General features: G+C 39.8%; 2 protein-coding genes across 9 annotated transcripts in view; both read right to left on the reverse strand.

Annotated features, from left to right (window-relative positions):
• LOC108392739 (nuclear envelope pore membrane protein POM 121C) overlaps positions 1-7,815 on the reverse strand; it is a 30,540-nt gene extending 22,725 nt beyond the window's left edge. Inside the window, 6 exon segments of the mRNA XM_073214266.1 lie at positions 3,071-3,137; positions 3,139-3,240; positions 4,771-4,867; positions 6,464-6,619; positions 6,942-7,158; positions 7,561-7,815. Of these exon segments, the coding sequence (XP_073070367.1) occupies positions 3,071-3,137; positions 3,139-3,240; positions 4,771-4,867; positions 6,464-6,485 (288 nt within the window). The 5' untranslated portion in view covers positions 6,486-6,619; positions 6,942-7,158; positions 7,561-7,815.
• Positions 7,816-12,970: 5,155 nt separating this feature from the next.
• RABGEF1 (RAB guanine nucleotide exchange factor 1) overlaps positions 12,971-21,731 on the reverse strand; it is a 102,817-nt gene continuing 94,056 nt past the window's right edge. For 7 of the 8 annotated variants that reach the window (XM_017653164.3, XM_017653159.3, XM_017653162.3 and 4 more), the window contains 2 exons: positions 16,349-16,605; positions 12,971-13,628 (listed from right to left, as the gene is read on the reverse strand). In XM_017653164.3, coding sequence (XP_017508653.2) covers positions 13,230-13,628; positions 16,349-16,605 — 656 coding nt within the window. In that variant the 3' untranslated portion in view covers positions 12,971-13,229. Of the gene's footprint in view, positions 15,678-16,348; positions 16,606-21,731 lie in introns of all 8 variants that reach the window. The other variant, XM_073215227.1, reaches the window with a different exon arrangement.

Here is a 21,731-nt window from a genome sequence, read left to right on the forward strand (position 1 = left end):
AGACCATGGAGAAATGGGCCCTCTCATACACTGCTGGTGAGAATGCTAAATGATCTATATGCTAAGGAGAGAAATCTAACAATATCTAGCAAAATTGCACATGCATGTAACCTTTGACCTGGGACTCCCAGAAGTATAATGACCAAAGTGGGAAGTGTCATATGAGCTAAAGTATTATTTGTGGCACCATGTGTAATAGCAGAAACAACCCAATGCTTATCTATAGACAACTGCAGTAACTATGCAGTTGTAAAAAAAAAATGAATTTCTATATACTGCTATTATCTCTAGTATATAGTAAATCAAAAAAGGCTGAAACCTGTATATACTACCATCTGAAATGTTAGCAGTTCACAGACAGACATGGATTTGCATACAGTTTTGAAAAAAAAAAGCAATGGAAAGGATAATCAATGTCACAAAAATGGAGAGAAAGGGAATAAAATGGAGTGGGGATGGCCTTCTCTGAGTGTATCCTGTTTTATTGTATAGTCTTTGGAACAATTTAAGTGTTTTATTTTACATAAAAACAAAACTTGTCAAAAAGAAAAACATAAAAATCCCTAAAAGGTTAGAACATACTGAACAAATGAAACTAACTAAACTTATCAAGTTGGTGATGTAACCAAGAAAATTCATGTTACTTTAAAACACAATTTTGATTGTGTTTTGGAATCTCCAATATCCACAGAGGGATGTATACTAATGATAAATGAATCACAAATAATTCTTACACTGATTTCAAAACCTTACTGTTAATGACATTGATATTATTATTTTGAAATTGTGTATACTAAGATCGATCAGATAATTATGAAGCAACATTTGTGTAAAAATAGATAATAGTATAAAATCAAGGAATTATGTAAAAAACTCTGTAATTAATATTAATTTGAAGTATCATTATGAACTAGTGATTTAGAGTCTTCTACCTAGAGGATATGTATATCTTTAACTCTCTTAGAATCTAAATTACAGTCTCTAAATAGCATTTCCAACTGCAAGAAACCAGGGCTACTTGAAGAAATAGCCAACTTCAGTCTGGAAATGTACAAGATGGATACTTTGTTTCTGGCAAAAAAAGCAATGAAGCTATCTATCAAAGACTACTGTGATCAAACAAAAGAATACAGGAATCAGTTTGAAAGGGCTCTCATTGGCCAAAGTTGGAAAAGTTGCATCAGAAAGAGTAGGTACAATTTATTGAGGATCATGAAATGTTTATAAAATTTCATCAGTTCATAAAGATAACACAGCAAGAACCTCACTGGTCACCTTTGGAGTTAGCTGTGGCATCAGTGCTTGCTTCTTATCCTGCCATTCCTATAGGTAGGGCATGTTCTTTTATTGAGAATTACACAGACCTTCAGTTAACAAATGCAGTGGGAATGACAGAATTAGATCACCACGATTTTGCCACAATGGAGACAGACAAAGGTGATAAATAGCCGCTAAAGCCTAATCAGCAGGTGAAAAGCTCATAGGAACAATAAATGGAAGGATCAGACTGATACTTGAGCCCAGTGATCAACAGTAACATTGCAAAAGGGAGGCAACCGCAAAGCACGTGCTCCCGATGTGATGCCATCAGAAGTGCACAGCACCACCTATGCAATACTCTGCCCAAATCACTAAACTTGAAACTAATCAAGCCTCAGGAGCCAACTGCCCATTTAAGGGGGAAATAGGGATAGAGTACATGTTAAAATGACACCATGATGATGAAAACAATATCCAGAATGTAGTAAATTCTATAGAACAAAATGACTCAGTTTTTTCAAAAGTGTAAGAAAAAGGGAAGTAGTAGTATTGCAGATTAAGAGTCTAAGAGACATGTGAACCAAATGCAATGAGTTGATTTTGAGTCCCTGATTCAAAGTAACTATAATAAGACAGTGTAATAAGGGCAAATTGGAGTTATAATAACTAACATTAAGTAATTATTATTCAGAGGAATAGAGGTATTGTGGTTATTAATGTTCAAAAAGTTTTAAAAATACACTGAAGTACCTACAGGTTAAACAACATGTTTGTACTTTAAAACACAAGAGCAAAACCAATTTGGGGTTGGGGTGTTGACGGAACAGGACTGACAAAACATCATTAACTGCTGGAGCTATATGGAGGTCCATTATGATATTTTTCCTTCCTTTGGTGTATGTATGACATTTGATGTAAAATTGTAAGAAGGGGCAATGACTATGTATCTCATAGGTCTGTTATGATCACTGATTTAAGAAAATGTATGTAAAGTGTTCAGTAGAGGGTCTAGTGCAGCATAAAGACTCCAGGTAAAGCTTTGAACTATTATGCTCTGCATTGCTATAACGGCTTGGCTGGGGCCTTCATCTCCTATATTTGTCATTTATTATTAACGTGTCATTTATATTACTCTAAGAGCCTTCTGTATGGATGAAAACTTATATCAAATTCTTTCTCCTCTCACTCAAAAATCTCCTCCACACATGCATTACTTTTTTCAAGGTCCTATATATTGGGTACCCACTTACTGACAAGCACTGTAACGGGTGCTTTTCAAACATTACCTTCAATCTTTACAACAGTCCTTTAGAGATGAGAAAAAGAGAGCTTAAGTCATTTACCTGCCTAAGAGTCTATAGCTACTAAGTGTCAAAGCCAAGATTTGAACCCAAGTCATTCTGGTAGCAAAACTTGATCTGTTCTCCAGTCTACACTACATCCTTTCTAAAAAGAATTATAACCATTTATTTTAAAAACTTTCACTAAATTCCCAGTGCCTACAGGATGAATTTATGACCCAATGCAATCCAGATTCAATCTACCTTTTGAATCAAATTATTACCATTTTTTGAATTATTCATCCTTGTCCATTTATCTATAATAATGACTCTGTTCTGTATCAGGTTTCCACATAGGCATTCCGGGCTTCTACTTTGTTACCCTGGTCTATAGCGATCACTCAGGGGTTGGTAACTGCTGTTAGCTTAGAGGTGATCTCAGCATATGACAGAAGGTGGCTAGTAAACACTGCATAACCAACTAATAAATGCAAAGAACCCACTTCTTCCACACCACCAGGAGCATGTACCTGAGAGATCCCTCCAGTGGAACTGTAGGAAATGGTAATGGCATTGCAGCTGGAAATAGGGATGCCACGTGTATGTGCTTGTCAAGGAGCTCACAGAAGAGGTGTGGGATCTCTTATTCAAGTGGCCATCTAAGCTCTGGGAATTGAGTCCTCTCTTCAGAGGCACAGGCCTGAAAGGGAAATAAAAGGGAAAAACACAGATGTACTACTGAAAGGCAACAACACTCTTTAAAGCCTTCATCCATGGTCACTAAATCATTCTGACATAATGAAAATGGATAATGTTCTTAATTTTACTGTTAGTTCAGCTAAATATATCTCACAAAGTCAGAAAGGGAAAGCTAAGTATTTTAAAAGTTAAACCTATGATTCTACTCATATATACTCTAGGAAATGCACACAAATGAATATTGACAGAATGGGGATCAATGGATGCCTGGTAACAGGCGCAGGGTGAGAGGGAGGTTTTAAGGTTTCACCAAGGGGCATGGGGAAACTTCTGGCAGTGATGGTGATGTTCATTATCTTGACTGTGGTGATGGTTTCATGGGTGTGAAATTGAGACAAAATAGTTATTGTGGCAAGTTACTCAAAATGTTCCTCTCTGATTTCAAAGAGGACAATTTATAGGACAATAATTCTGATAAAGATACATGCCAAATTTATCATATTGTACACTTTAAAGAGGCACAGTTTATTTATGTCAATCACACCTCAATAAAACTGTTTAAAAAATTAGGAGGAACCAACCACTTTTTCTAAGATTCAAACTGAAACAGAAATTCCCTCAACATCTTTCCTGTGAAATAGTCATCTGACCTTTGTGACAGTGCAGACAGATCACTATATTCTGGCTGATGAATGTCAACCACAGACCAGTTTATTCCTACACTGGACCTACACTGGATAAAAACATACTTCCTGTTTCATTTACTTCACCTATGGGTCCCATCTGAAGCCAACCCAACCCAACTGTTCTCCTTTCATGTGATAGTCCTTCAGTTTTTTGCAGACCACAATCCTTCCCTCCCTCATTTCCTTAGGCCCCTGGGGTTTTTCTCCTCTGGGCTAGTACTTCTGTACCTCCAGAACCCCCTCACCCACCACCACCACCCCGTGACATCTTGAGCTGCTTCACTCGCAGTGAGTTTCGGTCTGTGTCTGCCTCCTCTTGCAGGGCAGCACAGCCCACCCACAGCCCTCCGTGGACAACAGGACCAGGGCATTCAGGACCACCACTGACCTGCCTCCTCCTAGTCCTTCTTCTTCTATCAGCACAGAGTAGGAGCATGTTAAGCTTTTTGGCAGCCATATCACAGTGCTGACTCAAATTAAAAATGTAAGTTACCCCAAGTCTTTTCACACACATTTTCTGCCTCTTACCCTCCCAGCCAATTCTTCCTCAAGTATAATTAAGCTCAAATGCAGAAATCTAACATTTTTTAAAAATTCCATACTGTTGCATTTTATCCATTGCATAAACCTTGTGATCTTTTTTTATATATACTTGGTTATTCAAGGTATCTACAAACCCTCTTAGCCTTAGCATAATTTATGCATATTAATAAAAAATAGTAAAAGGAATTAGACAAAGTAGTTATTGTGGCAAGTTACTCAAAATGTTCCTCTCTGATTTCAGAGAGGAAAATTTACAGGACAGTAAGTCTGATAATGACCTTTTTTCAAAAAGGAAATCTTACCTAGATGGATTCTCACTTAGGCACAAAAGCAGCAGGGATTCCATTGGCCCCCACAGGCTCAAATGCTGAATGTCCACTCCCACTGCTGTCATGATGCCTGTGACAAATCACAAACCCTCAATTAGATGATATGACTTTCTTTAAAGCATACTCTCATATTCCTGGGATCTTATACTCTTTCTATGGAACACAGGCTCATGCTAGACAAGAAAAGGTTGCTTCAAATCTCAAAAGACTCAGGAAGGTAAATTTATTTTAGGACTATCTTGATCCAATAAAAAAAGTATAAAAATGCTTCAAGAACCTTTGAACTATTCAGGTATACTGATTATTTGTTAACTTCTCACCAAAGCACTTCAATAACAAATGTAATATCCTACCATCCATAAATTAAAAACAAAAAAACACTTTAGCAACCAACCTACGCATATCCCACAGTGCTCTCATTTAGTTCACTCTGTAAGAGAAGAGCTTCACATATCACACATAAGGTCTTGTGCATGGTGCACATAATCATTGCTTATTCCAATTATGGGAAAGATAATACAGAGCCCTCAGTTACAGGCTCACTGGGGTCTAGAAAAATTACCAACCTGGAGAACATGAAAAATCTGTTTTAACCATAATAATAGTTATTTTCTCTCTGAACTCCACATGCCATATCCCCCTGCCACTCCTGCTTAGTTGGCTGACATGAGCTCAGACTGCTCACTTGTAAATCATATCTCTAGTAGTCATTACCTGATCTTCCAATGTTACATGAATGCACTTGCATTTATTAGTATTTCCTTACCTAATTTTGCCATCTACAGTACCAAAGATGGCCACTGATCTAATTGATGAGGACAATTGTTCTATTTTTCAAAGGTAGGGCCCACCGTCACCTCAGACCATGTTTCCTTGACCACCTTATATACAGAACTGTCCCTTTCTCATTACCTTTTATATCACTGCTTTTTAAAAATCTTTATATACTTACAATCTATAATTACCTTGTTTGATTTATTATCAAGTCCCATGAGAACTTTGTTTTGCTCACTGCTCTATCCGCAGTGCCTGGAGTAGGCTCCGGCACATGGTGGGTCTTGTAATTTGTCAAATTACAAGAAAATGAGTGGAATCCTTAACTGACTCCTTGGAAAGCCACAAGCAGTTCTGCAGCTTACTCAGCACCTTCAACATCCTCTGTTTCCATTGAGGAAACAGGCTGCTTACTCTATTTTCATTACATTTTCAAAAACCAAATAATGAAACTGGTTTTACTCTCATTACTCATAAATCTACCATACTCCAGTCTTCACTGTTCTTTGCTAAGTATTTTCTTCTGCACAAATATGACACCTAAGCTGATGGTCACCCAAATAACTGAACACCACAAGGGGAAGACTTTCAGCATTCTCTCAAAATAAAATGTAACACATTTATATTGAAAGTATGAATCTAATGTGGCCAATAACTGTCGGCTTTTCTCTAGTACTTATGGAAAAGGTATATTACAAAATGTATGTAACCTGTGCCTAATGAAAGGCATAGCACTAAAGCTCTTGTTACCAAGCTCTTCCATGAAAGCCAAAGAAGGGGACCTACTGCTCACACACAGGAGGTGGCCTCTGATTCTTTTTGGGAGTGATCTCTCAACAAATCCCAGAAGCCCATGTGGGAGGCACATTTAGTACTCTGCAGGGCATATTACCTTCTTTTATTTTCCTGACCATCAGCAGATAGTTGGTCGTCCTCCTCCTCCACTGTCCTTTTCTTCTTCTGTTCGAGGGCCCTCAGAAGAGCCTCGAACATGGCTGGGACATTATTTGATGGTGACGACAGTGTTGAGCTGGTGGTCTGTGTTGCTCTGTAACAGAAAACAGGATTCTAGCATTAAGATACTCTGATTATCATGCTACATAGCATGGACTTCAGTCACTGGAAATCAGAAGCTAACCAACAAGCAAAAGGGTAATTTATACCCTCACACAAATTGCCCTTAGCTGTGAAAGCTACAGTCTAAGGCAAAACCCTCAAAATTAAAAACTGCTCAATAACTAGAACTTGAGATTTCTCCTTCATATAAGCAGCTTCCTCCTTTCCTTTGAGTTACAGTTATTCTGTCAGATGAGCAACTGTAGGAGAATAAAGTGGACACACTGGGAGTTGTTTCCTCCAGCAATGCTCACATTGGAAAATGAGCCAGGTTGCTCCCAGGAGGAGCAATCTTCACTGTCGAGGGCCTGCACACCACTCCAGGATTACGAGGAGACGGCACAGGCTTCTTGTGACCCCCATTCCAGCACACCGTGGGCAGCACCCCCACATGGGAATACTGGGCTTGCTGGATTGGGTATCATCTTCAAGGTGTTAATGACAAACCGGTGTGGTAAAGTCCCACAGTCCCTGTGGAGAATGTGAGACACATTATGGAATCAAAGCAGCTTAGAAGAATGACAGAAAATTTCAATTACTAAAGAACCATGTGGGTTCAGTTATTTCCAGAGGGCTTAAGACTCTCAGATACACAAAACAGCATTTTTATGGCCACTTTCCCCCATTACATCTAAGGGCAGAAAGTGGCAGCTGCTTAACAGCTGTCTCTACAATGGATTCAACAACTTTGAGGGGGAAATTGAAAACCTGCCCACACAAGTAACTACAGAGGAAGAAAAGTGTGTGTAAGGACATGCAGGGAAAATTTTACAAGAATCCTTCAATCTTTCATGCTAAGTCATCAGAAATATATACCCAAAGTAAAACATTTTAAAAACCTGAACATTCACCTTTTCAAATAAATGTACTTACAAAGAATCTAGTGTTGTCACCGAAGTTTTGAATTTTGTTGTATCACTCAGCTACTGGGACTAAGTGGAAAAAAAAACCAGTCTTTTAAATCTAATCATCTTTATCAGTCAAGTTATATCCATCAAGGAGGTTTCCTGTGTACAGCTCTTGGAGCTCAGCTGATACAATCTATTGGTGCAAAGAAAAAAAAAGTAACAAAGCATATTATATAGTACTATGCTTTAAAGACAGAAGATATTTTTACCTGAAATAGGGATATTTTAAGTGACTTACCAAGTATTCTGCTAAACCTATACTGTAGTAAAGTTCAGAGCTTTAAGAACTGAAAGAAGGGAACAGTTCTGGCAGCACATCTCATAGCAAAGGCTAAAGGGAGGCAGGCACAGAATCCACTTAGGACTTAGGGAAAAAAAAGGTTTCAAAGTCAGGTCCTCCGTCTGGGGAGGGTCGGCGTATCTTACCAGCGGGAGGGCCTCCGGGGGGATCGGAGGAAAGGAGAGGGGACTGAAGGGTGGACGGGACCGCGGCGGGCCCACGGAGCCGGCGGGGAGGGGCGGGTGGGGCTTGCGAGGAAGGCAGGGCAGGCAGGTGGGCGGCGGCCATGCCCTCTCTGCAGGTTCCTCGCCTCCGAAACGGAGGCCGACTTCCGGGAGCGGAGCTTGCTGAGAAAATTTCCCATGAGGAGAGTGTAGTGTGCTGCACGTTTTCTTGGGTGACATGAGAGAACAAATATCACAGACAACACAGACAATGGCTGCAGCCCCGATGTGGCACAGCACCTTTTATACTGCCTTTCTCGGACCTCAGCCAAGTGCTATACTCATCTTTCCCTTCTCGGGGGAGGGGGGGTGCAGGCCAGAGCACTTTGTTGATTTTCTTAGAAGCTGCATAGTAAGCAGGGGCGGTATGTTCACACGTCCTCAAGGTCTCCCTATTTTCAGAGTGAGGCATCTTGGCTCGTCTTGGAGGACAAGATACGTTTTTGTGGGCAGATAACTTCCAAGGACTGCACCAGTTGTTCTCAAGCTGGTGCTTTCCCATGTTGCGTTCAGACATGAGGAAAGGTGCTTTCCCATTCTGCCTTCAGACATGTGAGGAAGACAAAGGCCGTCCCCTATACAGAGAGAGCGGCGGGATCTGTTCATTGAGTGGCGTGGGCGGCTCTACTAGACTCCCTTCCCTAGTTGCCCCGGGAATGACGTCCGGGGGCTCGCAGCTCAGTGATCCCAGGCCGCGGTAGCCCCCCAGCCAGCTCGGCCAGTGCAGCCGCCACGGGCACCAGGTACACAGCACAAGACCCATTGGCAAGACAGCCAAAAAAGAAAAAGAAAAGCATTTAAGTCTTTCATAAAAGTCAATTGGCATGTGAACTGTTTTTTCTTTTTTATTAAGGTATCATTGATACACACTGCTAGGAAGGTTTTACAAGAGAAACAATGTGGTTACTACATTCACCCCTATTATCGAGTCTCCCCCATGCCCCATTGCAGTCACTGTCCATCAGAATAGTAAGATGCCAGTGTCCCTATTTGTCTTCTCTGAGCTACACTCTCTTCCCCATGATCCCACACACACCATGTGCACCAATCATGATACTCCACAATCCCCTTCTCACTCCGCCCTCCACCACCCCTCCCATTTGGTAACCATTAGTCCCCTCTTGGAGTGTCTGTTGCTGTTTTGTTCCTTCAGTTTTAGGTTTGCTAAAATTTTGTTGAGTATTTTTGCATCTATACTCATCAGGAAAATGCTGGCTTTAAGAATGAGTTTGGAAGTATTTCTTTCTCTTCAGTTTTTAAGAGTTTGAGGATTATGTTAACTCCTTAAATGGTAGAATACACCAGTGAAACCATCTGGTTCGGGATAAAACTTATGATTTTTTAAATCCTGTTATTTTTTTCTACATTTAGTAGCTATTATTTTACTGTGAAGGTTTTCTATCAATTGGGTGTCAACTGTAGTTTTTCCTCAAAACGGGATATGTATATATATGATATAGTTTAAAAAACAAACTATTCATTCAATATTTTTCTTCACAATCAAATAATCTCTGTAGTTTTTTATTCAAATTGCCCAAGATTTGGCCAGTGGGAATCCCGTCAAACTGACTCCTATGTTCTATTGGGATATGTCCATTAGTCTGGAAGTATTTTACTTTGATTTCAGACCAAAAAGATGTTTCTCACTCCTTGTTTTTTCCCTTGCTCAACCCTGGATCCAACCTATTCTCCAAGGAGCATGCAGGGTGGGCAAGGCTTGTCCTCACCCTTACTGGCTGATGCAGCTCCCAGCCAGCTAACTGTAAGGTTTTAGGTTAGTTAAGAAAACAGAAGAGGCAGGCTCGACAACATAGGTTTACCAGAGATAAACCTGCGGACGGCTTCTCCAGGAAAGGGCTGAAGCCCCTGTCCACTTACAAGCTGGGGTAGATACAGGGCAGAGGGAGGAGGTTCTTTGGGAGGCAGGAAATTATATGGTTACTGTTGCTAGGGGTTGCTAGAGAGGTAACTTTTAAAAGTTGGGTTGATAGGGACCAAGCAGGATATTCTTACGGCTTGAGCTCAAGTGGAAATTTTCCATCCTTCACAAAAGTGGAGAGTGTTAAGATGGCGTACCTCATGCTAACATTTAACCACCAGATACACCATCATGCCCTGTCCCAAGATGCTATATAGACAGGCACATCAAGCCCCAGCCATTCCTGAGCACCTAGGGCCTGGCTAAAGTGGCGACAGGGTGACAAAGAGCTCATGGGGGTGGGGCAGGATGGGAGATGGGAGGCAGGATTGTGTGAGCTGAGGCTCCAAATCTACCACTGTTCTATCAGACTTCTGAAAACACAAATTCAAAGATAACATTGTTAAGTATTCTGAGCTGGCAGAGACATTAAAACCCAAGTGCATGTGACTTTTGAGCATGGGGCCTGGCTTTATCTATTCTTTCGTTTCTCACTTAGTTTTTTTTTTTTTCACGTAAATCCTAGGAATTTTTTTACTTCTAGATGCTTAATATTTGTTTCTACCATGAATAAATTTTTCCTGCTGTATTTGCTAACTGGCTAGTAATGGGATATAGAAAAGTCATTTTGTACATTTTAGTGAAATTTGCTAAGTTTCAAGATCAGTTCTCTGGGTTTTCTACATAGAAAGGTCACCTACAAATAGCAGCTATCACTTGAGCTCTTAGCACTTAAGTAGTATTCTAAGTCATTAAACCCCTCACAATAATCCCTTGAATCAGGTACTATTACCCCATCTCCCAGATGAGTTATATATGAGAGATTTGCCAAGGCCAAAGAGTCAAAAATTCAAAAAAAAAAGTGGCAGTCAAAATTCAAAACCAAATCCAAGCCTTCCAGCTTGAGTTCATGTCCTCAGCCCTGCCTTCATCCTGGTTGAAGACCATGGGTAAAACTTCCAGATCAATGAAACTATAGTGATAGCAAACATCTTTCTCTTATTCTTAACAGCAATGTCTCCAATGTTTCATTTTTAAGTATGTAATGATGCTTGTGACTTAATAAGTAAACTTTTGTAAGATGAGATTAGTAATGTGTATTCTCCTAAAATGAAGAACCAAAAGGCAGTCTGTTTGGAATAGGGATGGATCATGAAACTTTACTGGTAAGAATTATATAACACATAAAATACCAGCACTTTATTGTTGAGAGAACAACTCTGGTTATAGTACAGATGCTGATTTAAAAGAAATATAAGCCTCTACTTAAGGCAAGTCATATCTTAATTCAACCAATATGAGACATATACAAAAATATCAGTAACTTAAACGTATGGAAGAAATTAAGACAGTTTTTGTAGAAGGTTGATATGCACATTTTATTCAACAAACATAATGTACAATGACTAAAAGAACTGTATATTCCCAGGAAAAGTAAGTGTGTGTTACCTGGATTAGCACCTAGAAAGTACATAGGAAAAAGTAAAGAAAAAGGGGGAAAGCTTTTCACAAAAATCATTTGGGCCCAGGTTTCTAAGAGCAGATTCTCACTGGCCTTTGATAGTAACTAATTACATTCTGTGTGAGCTTGGTGACCAGCCAACTTGGTTAATTGCTTCATGTCTTCAGTGCTTTATGATTATAGATATCAACTTAATAGATTTTATACATAAATTTAAGTAAAGGATAAAAAGTGTCATACTCACCCTTGTTTTATTCCAGAATCACTGCACTACAAATTTGTGGTAAACTATTTAATAGGAAAGTAAAAGAACCTTCAACTTTTTGCATGATGTAACCTGGTTCAAGAACGGTGCCCTGGAAATTACAATTCCACAGTTACACTGATAATCTGTAGAAATCACTGACTGGAAGGAGGATCATAAATTATGTATATGTTATGAAAGGTTTTATTAGGGTGAGAAAAGGTTCCACACTGCCTCACTGAATGAGCTATCAGTTAACATTATTACACTGTGCATTTAATGCAATATTCTTTGGTTACATTGTGTTAAACACCAGGAGGACAACTCTTCTACTTACAAAGTAGATCAATGGTTCTTACCTGGGTGATTTTGCCCCCAGGAGACATTCTGGCAATATCTGGAGATTTTTCACGACTGTAGGGGGTGTTACTTGCATCTAGTGGGTATAGAGGCCAGGGATGCTGCTAAACGTCCTATTACAGACAGGGCAGCCCCAGAATAAGTTCCCAGGCTCCAAATGGCAACAGTACCGAGAGGTTGAGAGGCCCTGGAAGAGGTTTATGTGACATGTCTGGGTTGTCCCTCTAGAAGGCTCTGCATGTGGTGGCTGAGGGACTCCCCATTAGGTTCCACCCAGAGTTCCATTTGTTCCTGACTTTTAACACAGATTCAGGGCCAGCTCCTTTTCAAAAGAGTCCATTAAATATTTGTTGAAAGAATGGAGGAAAGAGGTATAAGAAACATGGATCAAAGTGTTTAACTCACTGTACTGAACAGTAACTTTAATGACCTAAAAATTATTCTGAACTTCAATGGTGTCTCAGTCTGACTACACAGGACCTCAGAGTTAGGGCTAATGTACTGCTAAAAATGAAGTCAACATTTTAAGGGGAGTGTGTCTAAATATTTTGATTCATTTTAGTGGGGCAAACCAAATAAAACAGTGTTAAAGGCAAACATTCAATATATGTCATTTTAAACTAGAAAAAAAAATTATTAACACATGTAATGCCATGCACAGGAGACACCATTCCTTTTTTTTTAAACATGTTTATAATTTTATGTATTTACTTATCAATGCATCTTCTATCTTTATAATTAGAAAATTATTTCAAAGTGTAGGTTAGTGGTACCGTTGAATTCCCTTAAATATACATTTTATAGTATTCATTTGTTTTATCCTTTAAAAGTCAATTTATACCCAAATCCAAACCACAGTGAATGCACAGAGGAAGCACACAGAAAAATCATGGAGAAAAAATATATTTGGACAGAACTTTCACACAAGCCTTAAATGAATCTATTTCAGTATCTCAAATAAATAGTATTTTATTATTTACTAAGCTTTCGTGACAGGAAAAACAAAACAATCCCCATAAACTGTACCTTTAAAAATGCTTTGACATTTATAAGCAGTTAAGTTATAGCCTAGATCCCCATCAGTGGACTGTAGTAAGGGCTAGCTACGATTTAGGCTCAAATAAATACTATCCGTGTAAATGTTTCTCATCCTGCATACACTTGAGGTTGCAATGGTGGAGGAAGTTTATCATTTTCAACATTTTCAGAGTCAATAGCTGCTAAAGATTGATTTGGGGGGTTAATTTCAAGTGGACATTTCTCTACAATGTCTTGAACCTCTTTTGTAATTCCATCCGTCCACTCTATTAGGTCTTTTTCAAGTTTCTTCGCTTCATTTATGATCCTTTCCTGTCGTTCATTCAGTTGAGACAGGAGATCCAAGTTTTTATACATTTGCTTAACCCCTAAGCAAGCATCAGAAGACCAGTTCTCAGACTCTTGCTTCCTTGGAGAAGACTGCCCAGACATGTATCTATCAAAATCTTCCTGACTTAAATTCAAAGACTGGGCATCTAATTTCTCAATGAAGGCCACGGCACAGCACTACAAAAAGAGGAGAATATTATTTATTATGATCATATGAGGAAAGCTACAAATATTCAAATAGATTTTTAAAAAATCCTTTTACTATGGAGAATTTAAAACAGAAGGAAAGTAGACAGACCAGTTTAATAAACTTCCATGGACTTGAGCTTTAAAAGTGATCAATTCGCAGCCTATCAGGTTTCTTTTATATTCCCACCTAAAATAATATATTTTTTCCTTAAAACAAAACAAAACAACACAAAACAAAACAAAAAACCCATAATTAAATCTTAGTGCCAACTCCTAATGAGTCTGTCAGAAATTTGGTCTTCTCTATGGTTCAAAGGCCCTGGGGTCTTGTGCAAAGTGAAATATTTGAGGAGGCACCTGCAGCTGACTACTACAGAGCTTCCTATGGACTAAAACTGAATGACTCCTTCAAGTCAGAAGCTCTCTGCTTTCCTGCCATGTTGCAAGGCAGAGAAATCACTGCTGTGGCTGGGAACTTAAGGGCTAAGTGTTTGGGGCACATTACCCATGAAGCCACTCCCTTCTGAGGTCTTGCCAGCCCCACAATGCCCACTCAAGGCATGGCCAGCTACTGGGATTGTCCTCGGGTACTGGTGTGGCACATACCTGTTTCTCAAAGAGATATTTTAACAAATGGTTAAAAGAACAAGCTTTGAAATCAGACAACTTGAGTTAACTGTCATTTCTGTCAGTTGACAGCCAAGAGTTGTGTCATCCTAGGAAAGCTACCTGAAGCTCTCTGAGGTTTCCACATCTATAAAATGGGGGAAATACCACCCCAGATTTATTGTGAGAATTAAACAACATCACATGTGTAACACATTTAATTCACAGGTCTGTAGTGATTAATGAATAAATGGTAGCAATTATTGGTATAGAAATCCTAGGGCTACTGTTGAGTGAAATGTTAGTTATATACTGGTTAAATTTTTCTATAAGGAACACATGCCGTCTTCACATTTTATAAAAAGATATTTCACAAGAAGAACATGCAACATAACAAGGAAAAATAGGCAGCTTTCCAGATGTCCTTTGAGAAACTCATTCAAGCATCCTAACATTATTACTCATAAGAAGTGAAGTATCCCTTTAAGGAACACTTGGCACATCTACAACTGACTTGTCTGAAGAGAACATGCCCATCTGACCCTTCCTCTCAGGCTCACACTGTGTGTGGGTTGCCGTAGCCTGTTTGTTACTTGTTGAGAGGAGAAAATCTAAGATTCTAACTTTCCTGGCTTAGGTGAAGGATATATGGTATTGTAACTAATGGAAATAGTGTTATTAGAAAAAAACATGTAACAGGGAAGCAGTTTCAGTTTTGAACAAATTAAATTTGAGGCACAGTAAGTAGCCGAATATGGAACTCAACATGAGGTCAAACCAGGTGACTGAAACCTGTGGGTCACCATGTATAGGTGGCCAGCAGAGCTGTGACCAGAGGAGACAGCCCAGGCACAGAGATGCAGAGAGGACAGAACCCCAGGGAATAACACAATTCAAGGGGAAGCAGGGAACATAAAGCCTATGAAGAGACAAAGAAGGAATGGAATTACGGATGCCAAGTGACTTAAGAAGTTCTCGAACGAAGGAGTCATCAAGAGTGATGATGAACACTGAGGGTTTCCATGGGATTTGGCAACTGACAGATTTTCCACTTTTGCCATAGCAGTTTCACTGGAGCACTGAGATTAGAAGTCAGACTCTAACCCAGGCAAGAAGAGGCTGAAGAAAGAAGGCGCAAACAGTGACGACTGTAGGCCAAGGTGCTGGGAAGACAGCAGCCTCCACTGCTGACGGTGAGGACCACCCTCCACCTCCTGCTGGTCCTGCTTCCTCCCCTACCAGCTGTGTCTCCAGCTCCATACTTCCGAGACTTCCAGACCTCTGGATAAACAACTAAACTCAAAGACTGTTCTCTCAGGTAGTGCACATTTCACTTATGTTAAGAAATATAAGTACTTCAGCCACTTAAACTTTTTTGTGGAGTCCCAATTTTTGTGAAGTGGACATCCAGGTATCCAGGAGATAAAAACACTGCAAATAATAGAGAAAGCATCACTGTGAAAAAGGGCATTCCCAAGTCCTCCCACCTGCACATCCCACGCCCAGACGGAGGCAACTGTAGTAACAACGAGCAGCTGAGAGTGAGGGTGGGAGTAACTGGGCAGCCCCAGGTTTGGTGGGACCCAAAGTGGTGGGACACTCTTACACACTTAAATAAGGAAAAGAAAATATAGACAAATAAAAAATTAGGTACAGAAGTGAATACATATTTAGGATGTAAAAATATATCACACAAAGAAAAATAATATATACATATTATAACAGGTAACATGTAGAAATAAAACTAAAAATAAATCTTAAGTGTTTTCATAAAGGAATCAAAGTCCAAGATCTGACTTATTCATGGGCGAAACCTGCCTAAGCAAATGGCTCTTATACGCAGGACCCTGAGAATGATGGTTAATAGCAGCAGAAACCTCAGCATGCCCACCAGTTTCCTGTAAGAGTACCAGTCTCTGGTGAAGTTCAGGGAGGCAGGGAGTTTGCATGCCTGTTCACATGTGCCCTGTGATACCCAGCAAGCATCGTCAGCTATGCTCAACTTAGGAGCATTAACCGGTCACGGACTTGTGAGAGACCTGTCACATCGCTGAAATAAATACCTTCATGGTTCTCCATAATACCAGAAATCGAACACGTACCAGATTGGTGAAATAGTAGCCATCCTCTCCGGTCATCAATCTGCTTGGGTTGCAGAAGCGGGTGATATACTGGATATTGGACTGAAGGCGTGGGGGATTGCCCTTCAAAACAATGTAGATGAGAGTGGGTAAGAAGTCATCAGCTGAAGCTGGCTCATTCTTGGTGACCTTGATGGCATTGAAGATGTGCTTGCTGCACTTGGTGATGCAGGCCAACTTATCTCGGGGCACACGCTTTGAATCCATTTCAATGATGTCTATAAAGCAGAAGAGACACTGCTTCCAGTGAGAAAATAATGACATAATGGAGCACTGGGATAATCCTCTTTTATCTATTAAGTTCAGAGATACCCTCACTCACCTCTTGTCCACCCGATCACTTAGTGTATGAAAAACAGGCCACACAGATGGCACACGTCAGCTCAGCCTTGAAGAACACACAGCTGGGCCCCACTCAGCATGCTCTACAAGCATATTTCTTTGCATCCTCAGATACGCAATGGATACTATTAGGAAGGGAACTGGGGTTCAGGAAAGTTTGATGATTGTCCAAGATCATAGAGATGGCAAGTGACAAAGGGGGGAATGTGACACCAAGTCTGATCTGGCTCTAAAGCCCATGCTTTTCATCATGATGGTAAATTGCTTATGAGCTCCATAGAGAACTCAGAAGTCTTTTTACTGCTTCTGTTCTTCTAATATATGGAAAAACTTGGTTTAGAAAGCCTCAATTTACATACTACTTTTTAGAAAGGTGGCTATTACATAAATCATCTTTGTATTGGATATCAAATTACAGCTACTGAAGTCACACAGAGGTACACAGTGGCCAGTCCTCATGGCATGTAAATCAATAGCTATGAACATCTGAGGGCACCTTTATGACACTTACAACCTGCTGGTTATCAGAACAGATGAAGTAAGTATAAATTTAATCTCATAAATAACATTTATTTCTCATAGAGAAAAATTATTTTGCTGTCCTTAACTACACCAAGTTCAAATGGTGTGCCCTTATAAATGCACAACCTGTGGCACACAGACCAGGAGGCAGGTGCAAACTGCCAGAGTAACGAAAGAGGGGGACAGAGTGTGCTTTTGTGTACATATATTTCTGCTTGCAGTCTAGAGCATCATCAAGGAAAACAGCTGAGACTATTCATTTTGACAGCAAATTCTTGCCGCTAGCAGGAATAGAAGTTTCAGGTTTAGGCAGGATGGTGGTGGTGCCACAGGGTTCCTTCTGCTCTCGACTCTCAGCCCTAAGGTGCCCCCTGGAAGAGCCCATGCAGGGCCACCAGCCACGGAAGGCTAATGTGCGGACGATAGAAACACTCCCCAGTGGAGAAACCTATTTTAACTTACTTCACGCTTTTATTCCCCATACTTACTTATCTACTGTGGGAATTGTGTAATTTTTGCTTATTTTATTGTGTAGTTCTTCTAACCTCTTGATTCTGTAACTGTAGAGTCTACTTATTTTTCTATTTGAATAGAACTTATTACTTACAAAAAAGACTTCAGAGAAGATTTTTAACCATTTTTATAAATTCCATTAGCCCTATTCTATCTTTTATTATTGATTTTTAATCTCCATTTTATAATAGTAATCACTTTCTCATTAATCTTTTTAAGTTTTAAAGTGAATAGAAAGGGCATTACTTTTCACCAGGACATGCATAGCTGCCACTACCAAAAGGCAGGACCAGGAATGTTAAGAACAAGAGAAGGGAAGGTAAAGGAAGGAGAATGAAGGGGAAAAACCCCAAACCCAAGTGATTTCTTCCACTCCCTGTCCTGCATCAAACCCTCTCTTCCTGGTGTCCTTCAGCCTGAAAGCAACTTTTCTGGGGAACTCTTCAGGAGCCCTGTACCATGACATGAGTGCCCCAAAGCCTAACCAGGGCTGTGGAGGGAAAACGCTCACAGACCAGGACCACCAGCACATCGGCAACTCTTCTAGGGATGATTTCACTCCCCAGTCTGCCTATTTTTATTTTCAGACTCCTCAGATAACTGCTTTGGGTCTTCTGCCCAGGGCTTTTATTGCATCAGGAGGAAAGCTAGGGCTGAGTGTGGTGCTCTATATCAGCAGATGTCCAGACCTTAATGGGGTTTCAAAAAGCAAGTAAGCTACTCCTAGAGGCCAAGGTTTCTCAGTCTCGGCACTACTGACCAGTTTGGACTAGATAATGCTTTGCTGAACGGAGTGTCCTCTGCACCACAGGGTGGTGAGCAGCATCCCTGGCTTCTACCCACTAGATGACAGATGCCAACCAACAGGGAAAATGCCTCATTCAGTGTATTTATAAACAAAACCCACAGTGATGATTAGGAGCACATAGGACGATCTGGAGAAACTGAACTGCTATCTCCATATTAAGATGACAGTTTTAGACTGTCCTGATTATTTATTTTATTTTGGTATCATTAATCTACAATTACATGAAGAACATTATGTTTACTAGGCTCCCCCCTTCCTCAAGTTCCCCCCACAAACCCCATTAGAGTCACTGTCCATCACCTTAGTAAGATGCTACAGAATCACTACTCGTCATCCCTGTGTTGTACAGCCCTTCCCATAACACATGCTAATCCAAATACCCCCTTTCTTCACTGCCCCCCTTATCCCTCCCTTCCCACCTGTCCTCCCCAGTTCGTTTCCCTTTGGTAACTGTTAGTCCATTCTTGAGTTCTGTGTTTCTGCTGCTGTTTTGTTCCTTCAGTTTTTGCTTTGTTCTTATGCTCCACATATGAGTGAAATCCTTTGGTACTTGTCTTTATCCGCCTGGCTTATTTCACTGAGCATAATACCCTCCAGCTCCATCCATGTTGTTGCAAATGGTAGGATTTGTTTTCTTCTTATGGCGGAATAATATTCCATTGTGTATATGTACCACGTCTTCTTTATCCATTCATCTACTGATGGACATTAGGTTGCTTCCATTTCTTGGCTATTGTAAATAGTGCTGCGATAAACACTATCGCAGCATTTGTCTTTTTCAAACTGGGCTGCTGCCTTCTTAGGGTAAATTCCTTGAAGTGGAATTCCTGGGTCAAATGGTATTTCTATTTTGAGCATTTTGAGGAACCTCCATACTGCTTTCCCTAATGGTTGAACTAATTTACATTCCCACCAGCAGTGTAGGACGGCTCTCCTTTCTCCACAACCTCGCCAACATTTGTTGTTGTTTGTCTTTTGGATGGTGGTGATCCTTACTGGTGTGAGGTGATATCTCATTGATATTTTAATTTGCATTTCTCTGATGACTAGCGATGTGGAGCATCTTTTCATGTGTCTGTTGGCCATCTGAATCTCTGGAGAACTGTCTCTTCAGTTCCTCTGCCCATTTTTTAATTGGATTATCTGCATTTTGTTTGTTGAGGTGCATGAGCTCTTTATGTATTTTGGATGTCAGCCCTTTATCAGATCTGTCATTTATGAATATATTCTCCCACACTGCAGGAAAACTTTTTGTTCTATTGATGGTGTCCTTTGCTGTACAGAAGCTTTTTAGCTTGATATAGTCCCACTTCTTCATTTTTGCGTTTGTTTCCCTTGCCCGGGAAATATGTTCATGAAGAAGTTGCTCATGTTTATGTCCAAGAGATTTTTGCCTATTTTTTATTCTAAGAGTTTTATGGTAACATGACATACATTCAGGCCTTTGATCCATTTTGAATTTACTTTTGTGTATGGGGTTAAAACAGTGATCCAGTTTCATTCTCTTACATGTACCTGTCCAGTTTGGCCAGTGCCATCTGTTGAAGAGACTGTCATTTCCCCATTGTATGTCCATGGCTCCCTTATCAAATATTAATTCACCATATATGTTTGGGTAAATGTTTGGAGTCTCTATTCTCTTCCACTGGTCTGTGGCTCTGTTCTTGTGCCAGTACCAAATTGTCCTAATTACTGTGGCTTTGTAGTAGAGCTTGAAGTTGGGGAGCAAGATCCTCCCCACTTTATTCTTCCTTCTCAGGATTGCTTTGGCTATTCGGGGTCTTTGGTGGTTCCATAAGAATTTTTGAACTATTTGTTCCAGTTCATTGAAGAATGTTGTTGGTATTTTCATAGGAATTGCATCAAATCTGTATGCTGCTTTGGGCAGGATGGTCATTTTGATGATATTAATTCTTCCTAGCCAGGAGCATGGGATGAGGGATGAGTTTCCACTTGTTAGTGTCCTCTTTAATTTCTCTTAAGTGTGTCTTATAGATTTTAGGGTATAGGTCTTTCACTTCTTTGGTTAGGTTTATTCCTAGGTAGTTTATTCTTTTTGATACTATTGTGAATGGAATTGTTTTCCTGATTTTTCTTTCTATTAGTTCATTGTTAATGTATAGAAAAGCCACATATTTCTGCATGTTAATTTTGTATCCTGCAATTTTGCTGAATTCCAATATTAGTTCTAGTAGTTTTGGATTGGAGTCTTTAGGGTTTTTTGTGTACAATATCATGTCATCTGCACATAGTGACAGTTTAACTTCTTTACCAATCTGGATTCCTTGTATTTCTTTGTTTTGTCTAACTGCTGTGGCTAGGACCTCCAGTACTATGTTGAATAACAGCAGGGAGGGTGGGCATCCCTGTCTTGTACCTGAATTCAGAGGAAAAGCTTTCAGTTTCTCGCTATTTAGCATGATGTTGGCTGTGGGTTTATCATATATGGCCTTTATTATGTTGAGGTACTTGCCCTCTATGCTCATTTTGTTGAGAGTTTTTATCACGAATGGATGTTGAATTTTGTCGAATGCTTTTTTAAGCATCTATGGAGATGATCATGTGGTTTTTGTCCTTCTTTTTATTGATGTGGTGGATAATGATGATGGATTTTCTAATGTTGTACCATCCTTGCTGCCCTGGGATGATTCCCACTTGGTCATGGTGTATGATCTTCTTGATGTATTTTTGAATTAGGTTTGCTAATATTTTTTTGAGTATTTTTGCATCTATGTTCTTCAGGGATATTGGTCTGCAATTTTCTTTTTTGGTGGGGTCTTTATCTGGTTTTGGTATTAGGGTGATGTTGGCTTCATAGAATGAGTTTCGGAGTATTCCCTCCTCTTCTACTTTTTGGAAAACTTTAGGAAGAATGGGTGTTATATCTTGTCTGTATGTCTGATAAAATTACGAGGTAAATCCATCTGTTCCAGGGGTTTTGTTCTTGTGTAGTTTTTGATTACCGATTCAATTTCTTTGCTGGTAATTGGTTTGTTTAGATTTTCTGTTTCTGCCTTGGTCAGTCTTGGAAGGTTGTATATTTCTAGGAAGTTGTCCATTTCTTTTAGGTTTTCCAGCTTTTTAGCATATGGTATTCATAGTAGTCTCTACATAGTAGTCTCTACATAGTAGTCTCTAATAATTCTTTGTATTTATGTG

This window comes from Manis javanica, chromosome 10 (genome assembly GCF_040802235.1).
Source record: "Manis javanica isolate MJ-LG chromosome 10, MJ_LKY, whole genome shotgun sequence".
NCBI lineage: Eukaryota > Metazoa > Chordata > Mammalia > Pholidota > Manidae > Manis > Manis javanica.